A 14,353-nucleotide genomic window follows, 5' to 3' on the forward strand; every position below is an offset into this window, starting at 1 on the left:
TGATACAGCATAATTTATCTCTTTGAGACTATTACAGCTCCAATTCACATGTGGGCTTTCAAAGGCCTTCAGATAACTGGGGGCACTGCATTAAGGGCCAGTAGTTCTCCACCATTTCTCCTACATCTGCAGGAAGTGAGGACAAGATTTAAGCAAGCAGGGAAAAAAGACACATGAGAAGAGCCATGCAACATGTTACAGTGAAGACATATCAGTACATACTGATGGAAATCATCATTCCTGTGCACCATCAGGATTCCAGGAAAAACACTGGAAAAACAATTACACCTTTTGGGATCTTTCAATAATGCAACCCTTCATAGCTTGATGATCTTGAGAGTTTCCAATACTGTGCCTGGTGGTTTGCAATGATGTGGTAACCCCTATAAACTGGCTTAAGATTACAAAGCTAATGCTTGATAAACTTTATAAGCTTTATAAACTTTATAAATATGTTACACAGGTCATACCTGCTCAGTTAAGTACTTGGAAACACAATGGATCTTTTAAGCAAACTGGTATTAGCTGCCAGCAAAGTGGTTACACATGTATTATGAACAGATCAGTATCTTTTCTTCTGCAGAGGCTTTATAGGATCAGAGGACAACTGAAATTGGAAGGGACTTCAAGGTTTCTCTAGCTTCTAATCAAGCCATGGTCAGTTACAATGTCTGATCATGTTACTCAGTTTGGTCTGGAATTTCTCAAGCATGGAGACTGCACAACCGCTTTGGGCAACCTCTTCCCATGCCTGGCTGTCCTCATGGTGAAATGTCTTTCCCCTAGGTTCAGTCTGAACTTTTCCTGTTTCATCTGCCCATTGTCTCATTCTCCTGCCATGCACAACCATTAAGAGCCTGGCTCCATCTCCCTGATAAACTGAATGTAGGCATAGGAACGCTATTAGCTTTCCCTGAAGCCACCTCTTCTCCAGGCTAGACAGAAGCAGTTTCTGCATCTTCTCATGGGATATGTACTCCAGCCCCTCAGTGGGGCTTCTGCTGAACTCACTGTAGTTTGTCGAAGTTTTTCCTGTACTAGAGGTCCCCAAGCCCAATGTGGTGTTCTAGATGCAGTCCAGAGAACACTGAAGAGAGGGAGATACTTCTCTGGGAGTGCTAGCTGTGCTCCTGTTAGAACAACACAGGGAGCTCTTGCCCTTTTTTTCTCTCAAGACACGCTGCTGGCTCATGCTCAAGATCTAACAAGATCCCAGTTCTTTCCAGCAGAGAGGCTCCAGAGCCAGTCAGCCCCCAGACTGTACTGCAGCAAAGGCAGGTCCCTTTATTTTTCCCTAAAGTGTGCTACAATGGCTGGTTTCAGTGGCTTCCTGAAACAAACAAATGGTCAGGTAGTTTCAAGGAAGGACACAATTCAACTGATGAACTATAAGTGGTCTCAAGGAATATTAACTGTGACTTTTAACAGTTTCCCCACAAACTCTTCTATATTATTGGGTAGAGACAGATGAAACAGATGAAGCAATAGGAGAAAAGGCTATCAATACCAGAATTTCTTATATCTTATATTAGGGCCTAATCCTACTGCACACATTGTACCAGCATCAAAGAACAGCTAAATGCACAATATTATCAGCCAGCAAAAAAATCAAGTACAGCTTTCTTTGCATTAAAGATAGGAAACAAATTGACACAAGTGAAGCTGGTATGGACTGGAACATGGAACTCCACAAGACTGCTGCAGCAGCTGCTCTTAGTTATGTAAGTAATTTTAGCCCCATAATTTAGAACATACAGATGGCTACTATATGTCTGCCATTCCTCTGCTTATGTCCTGCACAAAAAAAGAAGAGCTCAACATTTATTGCAGGATGAAGAATTTTGTAACATTTGCATCATTCATTCCTGACATAGAATTTCCTCCTCCTTTTCATGCTTGACGAACAAATTCCAGACAGTGTTTAATACCGAAATTCTTGAACCAGCAAAATGGGATCATAAGCATGTTTTCCTGCCACAGGAACTGACTTTAGCTTCATGTCTTACTGAGTTCACAAGGATTCTGATGTCTGGCTGTACTAAAAAGTGGAAGCTTGACATGGTCTCATCTCTAAGGTTTTTGGTTTGCTGCACAGCTTTGGCTCTGAGACAGCAGCTGGATCCCAATTCTTCCTACTTGACAAATTTTAGCCATGGTCTCAAAACTAGGCAGCAATATGGTCTTCTCAAGCAGAGGGCTGAAAAATTCTGGTAATCTTGTATATAGTTTAGTACTGACCACCAAGACCATCTGGCCCACTCACCTCTTTCAGTGAAGACAAATGTGAACAAAAGAAATCCTAAAGTGTTTTATGACACACAGGCAACAGACCTGGGCAACAGCATGTATGGCCACCTACTAGAAAACAAAGAAAAGAGCTCCTCCCTCATTTTAAACCCCTGAAATTTAAGCTCAAATCACGCACCTATTATAATCAATTCAGGATTTCTATTAACTTTTGCAGGACAGAATACAGTGCGCTGAAAAATCCCACAGGACTTAGCAAATGACAGTTTAAAAAGGTATCAATAAACCCAAGCACCTTCTGCCATGGGAGAGGCTCTGAATTTCAAGGGCACTGTAGAGGACAATGGCTGCAGGAATAATTTATTTGGTTTAGAGCAGAATGTGGATAGAATATGATTAGAAAAATACAGGCTTTCAAATAGAATACTCAAAGTTCCAAATTTCAATACCTGAAAAAGCCAATACTTTATTGAATTACATACAAGAAAACTATATGGGTCAGTGACATGATGATGGATTTTGAGTGTAAGAGATGTCAAAATCTGACATCTGGGGAAAAAAAAGTACAAGAAAACAGGAGATACTCATGATATATCTGTTAATAAATTCTCAGATCTTCTTAGTAATAGTTTCAATCTATTTATTAACTCTCAACAGATGTCTCTTCCATGGAGTTGTCCAATTTTCCCTTGAAGCATGACTTCCACTGGCTTACTGTGGGGTTTTTTAAATTCAAGAAGATGATAACTCGTGTAGATACACTGCTGTGTATCTTCACTCGTAGCCATGAACTGCATGGCCAAGACACAGCCAGAGCTAGTACACGTGTGTGTGCCTCTGCTGTGCTGTCCGGACATTTTTGTGTCACTCCTGCCAGATCAGTGCACGTTTACCAAACACAATACCCAACATCAGGGTCCTCCTTGCATTGGAAGGATGGTGCAGATGTATCCATGTGCCTCTGGAGAAGGCAGCCTTTGTCCAGTCAAACTTACTTTCCTCAGCTCCATGCTTTTTCCCAGTAACAGGAAGCTAGAATAGGCTGGGTCAACCCAACTTTGCATGGGTTTAAATCTCTACACATCCCCTCTAAAAAGGCCTTATTTGAATAGCAATGTGCCTGGGTTTAAATGCAGACAGATTTGCCACCATGCAGACAGACTTACAGTTTGTTCTGCATGGAGGTATTTCAGAAATATTTCTGTTCATGGAATAGAAGAAGAAAAATCCAGATGATATACCTGTTGCTGAGAGGTAACTGCAGTTACTGACTACACAGAACAAATATACAGATAAAGAAAATAACCTACATTCCATAAGGAAAATAGCTCCAGAGGTAAAGATTCCAGCTTCTAATGCATTGCCTATAATCTTCTTTAGAGATCACATTATTTTAGTGTTTCCCCATAAGAAGGGAGGATAACACAGCTTCCTTTCACTCCTAACTCATTATATGACTAGTGTGCTTAGAACTATTGTTCTTTAGTAAGCATTCAGAAAGAAAAGTATGAAATACTTTTGAAATACTATGAATACTTGGTCAGATCTTCATGTGCAACCGTAAGATACAATTTTTATCCAGCTCAAGACAGGAAACTGCAAAAATATGCAAAGATGTTCCATCAAAGAATTAACTCTTTGGTTGTGTTGTAATCGAAATAAGTGCAAAGATTAGGAAGAAATTACATCTTACAATTACAGATTCTGGTGTAGAAAAATTATATGAAGACTTTCTTTTAAATAGAAAAGGAGTGTATATAAATATTTGTGGACAGTATGTTGAAAATGTTTGCAAAGGCTTAGTCTCATATAAGATTCCTTCAGGATAACTAAGCAAGCACCAGTAATCCAATGAAATTACCTTTGGGACCTAATGGAATTCCATTTCTGATAAAAAATGTGTTTCTGTGAATTTAGCACAATTAATTTGTTTGTAGCTTAGGAAATAAATCCTGAAATGGATTATTTTTAATTCTAATGCCTAATTTCTCACAAGGGTCTTTTACAACCCTTACAAAGTCTCTGCTGTGGAGCTACGGAGATTCACATTCAAAAATAGGAGACTTTATGTTACAGGACAGTTTTCAAAAACAACAATGAGATGATTTACAATAAGAAAATGTGCATCTCTGTCATTGTCTTTTCTCAAGATATAAAATCCATTCAAGGCATTTCTCAGCTATTCTGGGCTATTACTTTACTCCTGTTACACTCAATAGGATGTAGTGAAAATCTTAATGTTACTTCAGTGAGGAGAGGCAGAAGAGACATCATCTTAACACTGGCTATTTTAAAAACCCAAACAAATCAGCATCTCCGGAGCAATGGATCGTTCACTTCCCACTCCACCACTTTTGAGTGCAGATTCTCCATTTCTTGCAAAAATACAGAGACTGTTCACAATGTGAAATGCTCTTATAAAAAAGAAAAAGCCCTCTTTTGGGTTTTGGCAAGTTAAGAAATAAATAAACAACTAAGTTCCTGCTTTATGACCAAAAGTGTTCTAGAGAGCTTGATGGCCAAACAGAGATTTCACTGGGAAGGACCAAAGGTAACGCTTAGTTCACCTACACAGGCTGCAGTGGCACAACACTCGTGCACTTCATGTGCAGGTCAAATGCACCAGTAAAAATCTCACTTAGGTTTTCATAGTATAATCACAGCACAAAAGTGAACTTACTGCAGGTAACATACCTTGAGGAGTTTTTCTCTTTGCTTTGCTATGTTCAGTTTTTCAGAGAGCTGGCTGAAAGGTAAGTTGGATGTTTCAATGTCTTCATGCATCAGAATGTAAGGATGCGCATTGCCTTAAATTAAAAAAAAGCAACTGACTGTCGCTGCGTTTTTCACAGTCGGCTTCCAAGTACAAGCAAAATTAAAAGAGGCTAGACTTACATTAACTTCTTTATGTTCTTTGAGCCTTCAAATTAAACAAGCAAGAGATGCTAAATTCTGTGCTTAGAGACAATGCAAGGCTAAATCAGCAAAAAAGAAATGCACATGTACTCTTAAAAATAAAAGTCAGCCACTTTGCTAGTATTTATGAAAACCAGGAGTGTTAGGCTAGTGTGAATAAATATTTAATGAGCATGGCAGATTAACACATGGTTACTTTGACTCTTTTCTCTTATTTGTGTAATACAGTCAAACAGTGAAAAATTATCCATCAATGACTATTTGATTTGAAAGAGAATTACCTGCTTATAAAGTTTTGGTTATGCAATAAGATTAGCATCACAAGATTCTCTAATATAAAAGACATATAATCGTAACACTCACATCTAGAACAACCTGAGATAAATTTATTAACAGGTAAGTGCAAAAATAATTATGCAACAATTAAAAAAAATTGTAGTGAATGATTTGAACCCATATTTTCATAACTTTTATTGGCTTCAGTGTAAGCAGATTCTACCTCTATAGAAAATCTCACCATTTCTTGAAGAGGATAAAGAGAGACCCCAGAAGTGTTGAATTTTATAAATAGATCTTGAAACGGCACATTTGTGTTAACTCTCACATTCACAGGAAAGTATGATACTCATTTGAAATATGTATATTGTAAAAACTGAAGTAACAAAGTCAGAACTATTCATCAGTGCAACACAGCATAAAAAGCAATAATGTGCAAACTGGAGTACATACCTCTATTAGCATTCAGAGCAGCCAACTGTGATTTCAGTTTTACAATAATGCTGTTTTGAAGCTCTATCTTTTCCTGCTGTTCACGTATTTGCTGCATGTAGTTTTCTGTCTGCAAATATAATTTAATTAGCATTAATCTTGTTCTGTTTTGACTAGGGGTCTCCTGTTTGGCACATAAAAAGCAGCTCTGATTTTTAAGGATAACTGTAGTTGTGGTCCTCTGTGTAAAAACCTTTGGCAAGTCCATCTTTTGGGGACTGTACTGATTAGAAAAGGTATTATAGGAAATAACCCCTGAGTTTTAACAACTCTTTCAGCTATGAAAGTTGTAAAGGGTAACCTTTAAGTTAGGATTCTTCATTTACAGGTGTAGAATATATCAGGTTTAAATTAAAATCTTAGTATTCTTCAGAATGCTTGTCAGTTAGCTTATCTATAGAAAAATGTGATTTTATCCCCATATTTTCTAACAAATTATATAAAAATAGGCTTTTAAAAAGATAAATTTTTAATGGAAAACAGTATTGTTTATTCCATACAACATATACTCTGTAAACCATTTTGACTGCCTATGAAAAGTTTTGTACGTTTCTTTGAATGTAGTGGACTAGTTTCTCTAACCTACATAATGGGGCTGGGGAGGAAGCAAAAAAAAGGTAAGCATCCTTTGTCTCCAATACTACAATTTATGCCATAAACAGGCCACACAGACTCCTCTAATAATACTGCTTGTATTTCATCAAACTATAAATTTTGCTAGACAGTCCATTAATTGAATGAATGGCCAGCTGGCAGGAAGATGCTAATATTCAAAACTATTATTTCATTAGCACATGCCTAATGCTGCAGTTACAGCAGTGTTAAAAACAAGCAAGAAAACTTGTGAAATCCCAACAAGAAAACTTTCAGAAATTTTTCTGAAATTAGGAATATGTCTCTTACTGAACAGGTCACCACCTGTCATCATCAGGGACAAGACTCAGCATTTTTTTCACGTCTATTCATAGGTGATCCATAGTGCTATATCTAATTCTCAAATCTTAGCCACATTTAAATTCTATACCCTCCTACTGTCCGTTGTGTTTGTCTGTAAAGCAGGCAGGAAAAAAAAATCTACAAGCAAAATTGATTTTAAAAGGCCAGGTAGTAGTTGGTAGTAGTTGTACTATGAGAAGATTTTTTGTTGTGTGTTTAAAAAAAAAAAAAAAAAAAAAAGTGATCAAAGAGCAGTACACTCCAGCAGCTATAAGAGACCTCATGAAGCAGAAAAATCACTGAGAACCAAATTGAAAATGTACAACAGCAATGTCTTGTCAACACTTCTGTACAGAGCACAGACATGACAGCTAAAACAGACAGAAGAGAAGATGCTTTTGACAGCCAGTGTGCACAAATTATTCCTTGAGTCAGATGGCAGCAACAAGTTACCAACTAGAAGATCTGCATGACAACCAACCATCCATCTGTATCAAACACCATCTGGCCGAGATGACTCTGGCTTCTGTGTGCTTGACATGGCTCCCAGCTCTAGAGACTGGCAAAACAAGTGGCCTACCGGTAACTTAAGTAGTAAACTGTTAACAACAGCATGGTGGACAATCCAACAGAGTGTGGAGGCCACACAATGAACAGAGGAACTTACTGGAGTAAAGCACTGTACAAAGGTCATTCAAAAAACAGGAGTTTGGTGAAAAAAAGGAACAAATAAAACCCAAGTAATTTTTGTATCAACTCTTCTTGAAAAAAATACTTTTTTTCTCTTGAAATCATAAAATTCAACTACTGAAAGTTTGATTAGGACAAAGATTTAAACTGGTAGTAATCCTTTATCAAAGGCTTTAAATTTTTAATTTCTGAGCCAGTGAAAATGCAGAGAGCAATCTTGCAAGCATTCAGTTCACTTAGCACTGACAATCTCACACTTCTCTGGCTTTCTTGCACAGACTTTAGAAGGCTCTGATCTTGTACTCGATGCCTTGTTTCTCGGTCAGAAGATTCTTTCATGTACTTTTAGATGACTCAGGAGTATTAACTTAACTGCCTTTCCTTCAAATAGTTAATAGTTCATCCTAAGAGACAGAATTTAAAAGATCCCTAAACATTCTAAAATGTCATGCCTTTTGTTAATTAGTTGCAATTTCAGCACAAAAATCACACTACTTATGCTTGTTATGTATAGAAACCTCTACAGATTTGCACCAGCATTGCTGCAAGACTATGAATAGAGACAGACTGCACAGTGGATGATTGCACACATGACTGACTTGGAATGTGTTCTGTGATGCCTTGGCTAGTTTATTTTGTCACGCAGGGAGATGGCAAGATTGGGCCCAAATATCAGAGTATTCTCTATTAGATCCTTCCCTGCTTCCGATTCTACTACTGCTCCATAACTTGACACAGAATATGGTTCATCGGCCCCTGAACAAAGTCCCAGCCTACCAGTTTTACTGAGTCCTGGGGCAATGAAAACATTCAAGCCTTCCTGTAACAGAGGTTCCATTGCTGGGCAGAATATGCAGGATAAAATGAGTATGACAAAGCCAAAACCTGGTAGCTTTGAGATATGCTGTCCTACTTGAGAAGTTCTAGAGGAATTTTGACTGAACTAATGTTTTCTGCTACATACTAACTAAAACTTCAAAGGTGCTTCTTACTGGTCAGAATGTCTCCAGAAACTTTCTGTTACTTCATTAAAGAATAAATTTACAGGTTATTATTTTTAAAAGAGGAATACTTATTCTGGCAACTTTCAGGTACATCTGTCATAAAAATTGTTTAATTTAAGCTATTTATATTAATAATATTAAAAAAAATTAAGAAGGCAAATTAAATTATAAAAAGTACTTTGGTCAAGTTAGCTAAATTTTATGTCTATCTTTGCTGTTTTTACATTAGAAGACCTCATGAATACTCCAAAACAGACAACCCTTTCCTTTAACCTTTAAAACTAATAAAAATACAAAAAAATCCAAGGTCAAAAACCAGAAGCCCGCCTACTAAATTCAAAGCCTAATGAGTTACTTTGCAGAGTACTGGCACGGTTTCATAACGCAAATTTCCAACTTTAACAAATGTACTAAAGTGTGCATAGCTAAAGTGAAACTGGTATGTACATGTAGTACCATCCTCCATGAGAAGGATGGCTTCAAAGAGAGAATTCAGAATCCAACACCTACTTTTTGCTGTAGTTCTTTCACAGCATGGTCCCTATCCATGCATGCTTGTCGATAGGCTTCGTAAGCTTTGTTAAGTTGCTCTCCAATGTTTTTGTCCATAATTCCCAATGTTGTTTCATCACTGGAAAGGTGGTCAAATTAACAGACCTGAAAAGTAATCAGAAGGAAAAAGATAGAACACTAAGAAAGAGCAGTATATAACTAAAATCATATATAGCATGACTTGTACCACTGTTGTATTCAGCTGATACGTGCAGCATGTTTGACCATTAACAGCATAGCTTGAACTATAACTCTGTTCACCTCAACATTTAATTTTATGTCCAGGGATAGGTTTAAACAAAAGACAAACAAGATCAGCTTGTGAAATAAAGACAACATTAATAACCAAAGCTACACTCAGCTTTTGGCATTGTGTGGAAAAAACCATACTATGAAAAGCCAGTGTCCAGAGACAGAGGGGTCCTGCAACTTTATTCGAATAAAGGGAGGAAGAGTCCACTGGGGCGTGTGAGGTTTTCTCTCCCGCGGTCTCGGAGGGCACAGCCTCCTTTTATCCTGAACTCCCGGCCGCAGGTTGCCCTCTCCATTGGCTGAGGTACTAGGAAGGCACAGCCTTCCTGAACTGCCTTCCACATATCCCCCTTGAACCTGTCCTTTTACCCCAAAGTTCAGAAACTCAGGCTTGTAAGGACCCATTTGTCTGCTTCAGGAGTCAAACTGCCTGGGCTCTGCAACAAACTTGCTGCTTGTAAAGACATTAAGATCCATCTGAAAGATCTTAACACTCATACCCTCACCCATGGAATTGTTTGTAAAGATATTAGCACACATCTTTCCCATCAGCATTAAGAAATAAAAAGATAAAAACTCAATTAGATTACACAAACCTATCCTATTCTGTGCCAAATTTGAAAATGTCAACACAAGCTACCCTAAGGTAGAGTTAAAACATCTTTTATCTAAAAATCAGTGATACCAACCAGTATGAATTATCAAGACTTGGATCTTTTCACACAATATAACGAACCTACACTTTGTGTACAATTTCAGTTACAACTGCCAAAACTACAGCTCGTGAACTTTGACAAATAAGACTAGAACACTATTAAACTCCAATTTCAAGAACTTTGCAAACACAGGTCATTTGCTTCTACAATAATATAGGATACTAATTTTAAGATCAAAATTTAGCATTATACAAGTACAGTAGAGAACAAGTTAGTGAAGTCTCAACCCCAACCCATGGCCCCTTGTAAAAAAGATAACAGCATTAAGCAAAAAAAATTTAGCAATTTCATCTCTCCTGGTATTTAAAGCAGTATGGACTGCCACTATCTTCTCTCACTATCTCCTGGGATTATGCATAACCACAAATACTACTAAAGAAATATGAGGATAAGCCCAGCAAGAAGAGTATGGGGGTAACTTGCCTTGGACACTGCTCAAAATTCTGAAGATTGCAGCTTGAAGATTTTGTTCATGTTTCCTTGCTTTTGAATATCTTCCCTATTGTAGAGCTTGAATACAGAAATGTGGTCGGACTTTTCTAGAAGGTTCAACAGAGTACTGTATGGACATCACATATTTTTGTCCTGCAAATTTTATTTTACTGATATGTTCATACAGGAAAAACAATTGTATCTCACCTCTGGCATGGCTGTACTTTAATAGCAGCAAAGCGAATTCTTCAACAACTTGGAATTTTTTAGGGATCCTTTGATGTGATAAACGTTACTCAAATCCAAGCTTACAAGTTTTGCATAAAAGGCCTACATTGTTTCACATGAAAGGCTTTGTCTGTTTTGACTTGTTCTGTTTTCCTAAACACCGGTTCAGTAGTTTATAATCTCCAACAGTGCACACTGTTTCAAAGCATTGTTAGTAACACAGACTACTTCATCCACCTTTTTCCTCCCCCAAACGCTATCCCTTCACTAAATGGAATATTCACGCTCATATCTGGGGCACACCTTTTACCGAATGGCTAGGCTTTCTTTCCTTTTCAAATGAAGGACTGTTCTATGTAGTTCAATGAATAAAATCAGATATTATATCTGCCTTCGGGGACAGGTGCTAAACTGCAGAGGGCATTGTTACAGCTGAAAGTGACTGAAAGTGTGTTATCACAATCTTTAAAAGCTTGCGAAGTTTGCATCAGTATTGATTTTTTACTCTTCTGAAATCCTCCACTATTAACAACTTACCTAGTAAATGGCATGTCCTTTAGACATAAGAGATAACTACAAAAAATGAGCGCAACGGGATTTAAGAAATTATGTTCAGCTTCTAATGGAGAGAATAGGGCTCAGCTCCATGTGACTCACAGTTCACGGAAAATGAAGGTCTTAATTTCATTCATGCAAACTCAAACATCCATTTGAACAGTGGTATTTAAATCTTCTATCTAATTTCTAGCCTTTTAGTCATTCATTGTGACTGGGAACATTAACAAAGAGTGCTGCTGTCATCTGGACTGATGGTATCAAAAGTAATTGATCCAACAGGCAGAACTGTAGCACTGCCTGATTTTCTACTTGGCGTGGAAAAATTACTTATTGGTAGCTCCCTAAACTGCAGACTCCATGCAGCGAGAAAAAGTCAACGAAAGCCATTAGTAGTGACACTGACACTTCAAGATGGCACTGTAACTAGAGGAATTGGTCCTATCTTCGCCCCATACCCTAGACATTCTTCTTCAACCTTACCCTTCCTTTACTTCCAGCATGAGCAACCTTGCTGGAAACTGTATCAGCAAACCAATCCAGTTTACAACTAAATACTACATATATTTTTGCTGCATTCGTTTTAATGCAGGTCAGTACCATTTCAAATGGCACGCCAACACAAGGAAGCGTGCACAGGGACAGCAATCCCCAATAGGCAGACAGAACTCCCGTGTTCAACAGCAGCAGTGGCTTTGAGTCGTAACATTAAGTCACAGTTATGTAACACTGTCACAAGTCTGCACTGCCACTGAGAAGGATAGACCAGCCTTCCCCCATCTCTGGCCCTGCATTTTTGCTGCTTACTGGCACTGCTGTCAGTACTTCCATGCTACACAGTTGAGTATGCCAAAGTAGCTCCCTACTTCCTCAAAAAAGCAACAACAAACCCCCTAAAAAAACCATCTTCGAAATTAAAACTGGAGCTAGCTCACTGCAAGGCTGCTGGAGCACTACTACCAGCACAAGGAGGCAGTGGGAACATGCGACGAGCCGTGGGCAGGACTGCCGCAGTCTAGATTTAGATTGGATTAAACTACTCTGTAGTCACACCCCGGGTTGCCTGCTGCTGGAATAAATAACTGCTTCTTATGTTATCTGTCTCATATCCAGAACTCCTTGCAGTTAGAAAAACTGGCTCATTTTCCTGCTTCTCCTCCATAGGCATCAATATTTATCAGGGAATTTGCCAACTGTTCCTTGTCATTTACCCTTCTCCCTGCATCCAATGAGGAGGAAAAACTCCCTCCCAACAGCCCTAAAAAAAACCCCTAAAAACCAACAAACCAAAAACCCCCAACCCAAATATCCCTGCTATTTTAATCAGTTATGATTAGTTATGCTGTATCCAAATGGCAGCTGGAACATAATTCAGCTCAAAGCTGACAATCCTGATCTTTAGCAATTTACATTCTGGATATTCATTAGATCCTAGAGACATTAACAGCAATATGTAGTCAGCAGAGATGCAGAACTACAAAATGCTGCATTTATTCTAACAGGGACAGAATTAGAGGAAGAGATAGTTACAGAGATTGTCCTGCAGGTGTGAATACCTGTGAGTGCTATGCTGCCGGAGCTATGGCAATGACAACTGGAGCTTCATATTTGAGTAAAGACTTGTACACTGGATAACCACTGGGTATAGCTGATGTTGTAAGACAAAGTTCTAAGTAAACACACCAAATGAAACCTCCAGATTATCTTAAAAAACTTGCTTCAAATCAGAAACAGTTTGTTGATATAAGTGGCAGGGGAAAAAAGAAATAGTAATATGCATTTTGTTAGTCAAATGCTAAAAAACTCCAACACAAAGATTAGCAACATATTTCTGCTGCAATCTCAGCTTCACAGCTCACTAGTTTTCATATAGTTTTCATATTGCCTCAAAAACCACCTTAAATTCTGAAAGACAGGTTTTAGCTAATCGTGTATATGCACATTAATTCATAATACACTTTCCTACCTCTCAGTTTCATGAGAGATGAGAACACAGGTGCTATCCAACCGCAAGTACTTCTCTACGTGTTTCTGCTTTCAAAACAGATTTTTTGATCGCTATATTTTGTAAGTTACACTGCCATCATCTTGGGAACTGGAAGCCTGTTGAGGTAACCATTTGTGAGAGACTGAGAGCTCATTGTACTTTTTTGTGTTTTGTTTTTTCCCTTGTTTTTTTTTTCTGAGTAGACACAATTCCTGCTTTGCCCGACGGCGAGATGCGTGGCTAACACAGCGGGAGCCGCTCAGGGCACCCAGCGTTCGAGCAGGGCAGCCGCAGGGCTCGGCACGGTGATTCCGGAGCGCTGGGCTTCGCTCCCCCCGCCGCGCCGCCGCTGCCCGCGGGGGCAGCCGCCTCTTCCTGCTCCTGCGCTCGCCCGCCCGGGCCGTCGCCTCCCGGCGAGCCCGCTGATCCCGGCCCCCGACTCCCCGCTCCCGGAGCGCCTCCGCACGCAAACCACGCGGGCCCGGCCCCGCTCCCGAGCCGCGCCGAGGGGGAAGCGGCAGCCCCGGGAGCGGGGGGCGGAAGCGCGGCCCGGGAGCCCCGGCTCGGGATGCCGCGCTCCGCGCTCCGGCCCCGGGCCGAGCCCCGCCGCTCACGGCAGCGCGGGGAGCGCGCGGTTTCCAAAGCCACTCCGACTTACGAGCGCCTCACGGAGCCCGCGGCCGCTCCCGGCACAGGGCGCTCGCTCCTGCCTGGGCGCCTTAACCCAGGAACCAGAACCGACTTCCTGCCCTGCCTCTCCCCGCCCCGTGACGGGGCGCTGCCCGGGTCGGGGCAGGGCAGGGCAGGGCAGGGCAGGGCAGGGCAGGGCAGAGCAGAGCGGCCGGCGGAGCCGCCGGGGTCGCTCACGGCTGGCAGCCTGGCCGCTCGCCTCCGGCTGCCGGGCAGCGCCTCTTCCGCCCGGCTGCAGAAGACCGCTCAAGCAGCCTCTGTGCTGCTCCCGATGTCCACAGCCTTTTCCTATTCCTGTCTTTCCATGACTTTGAGTGACATATCAATAGTTACATATGTTATACTTTTCATGCTCAGGGTTATTTCTCCGAATGGTCTTT

The 14,353-nt window shown here is 40.2% G+C and overlaps 1 protein-coding gene across 5 annotated transcripts in view; it reads right to left on the reverse strand.

Moving 5' to 3' along the window:
* TANK (TRAF family member associated NFKB activator) overlaps positions 1 to 14,083 on the reverse strand; it is a 28,058-nt gene extending 13,975 nt beyond the window's left edge. For 2 of the 5 annotated variants that reach the window (XM_063400660.1, XM_063400655.1), the window contains exons 1-5: positions 13,942 to 14,083; positions 13,263 to 13,399; positions 9,072 to 9,218; positions 5,893 to 6,001; positions 4,942 to 5,054 (exon numbers count right to left, since the gene is read on the reverse strand). In XM_063400660.1, the coding sequence (XP_063256730.1) occupies positions 4,942 to 5,054; positions 5,893 to 6,001; positions 9,072 to 9,170 (321 nt within the window). In that variant the 5' untranslated portion in view covers positions 9,171 to 9,218; positions 13,263 to 13,399; positions 13,942 to 14,083. Of the gene's footprint in view, positions 1 to 4,941; positions 5,055 to 5,892; positions 6,002 to 9,071; positions 9,219 to 10,504; positions 10,667 to 13,262; positions 13,400 to 13,941 lie in introns of all 5 variants that reach the window. The other 3 variants (XM_063400658.1, XM_063400657.1, XM_063400656.1) reach the window with 3 other exon arrangements.
* Positions 14,084 to 14,353: the final 270 nt, after the last annotated feature.

The sequence above is a fragment of the Prinia subflava genome, chromosome 6, assembly GCF_021018805.1.
Source record: "Prinia subflava isolate CZ2003 ecotype Zambia chromosome 6, Cam_Psub_1.2, whole genome shotgun sequence".
NCBI classification, from domain to species: domain Eukaryota; kingdom Metazoa; phylum Chordata; class Aves; order Passeriformes; family Cisticolidae; genus Prinia; species Prinia subflava.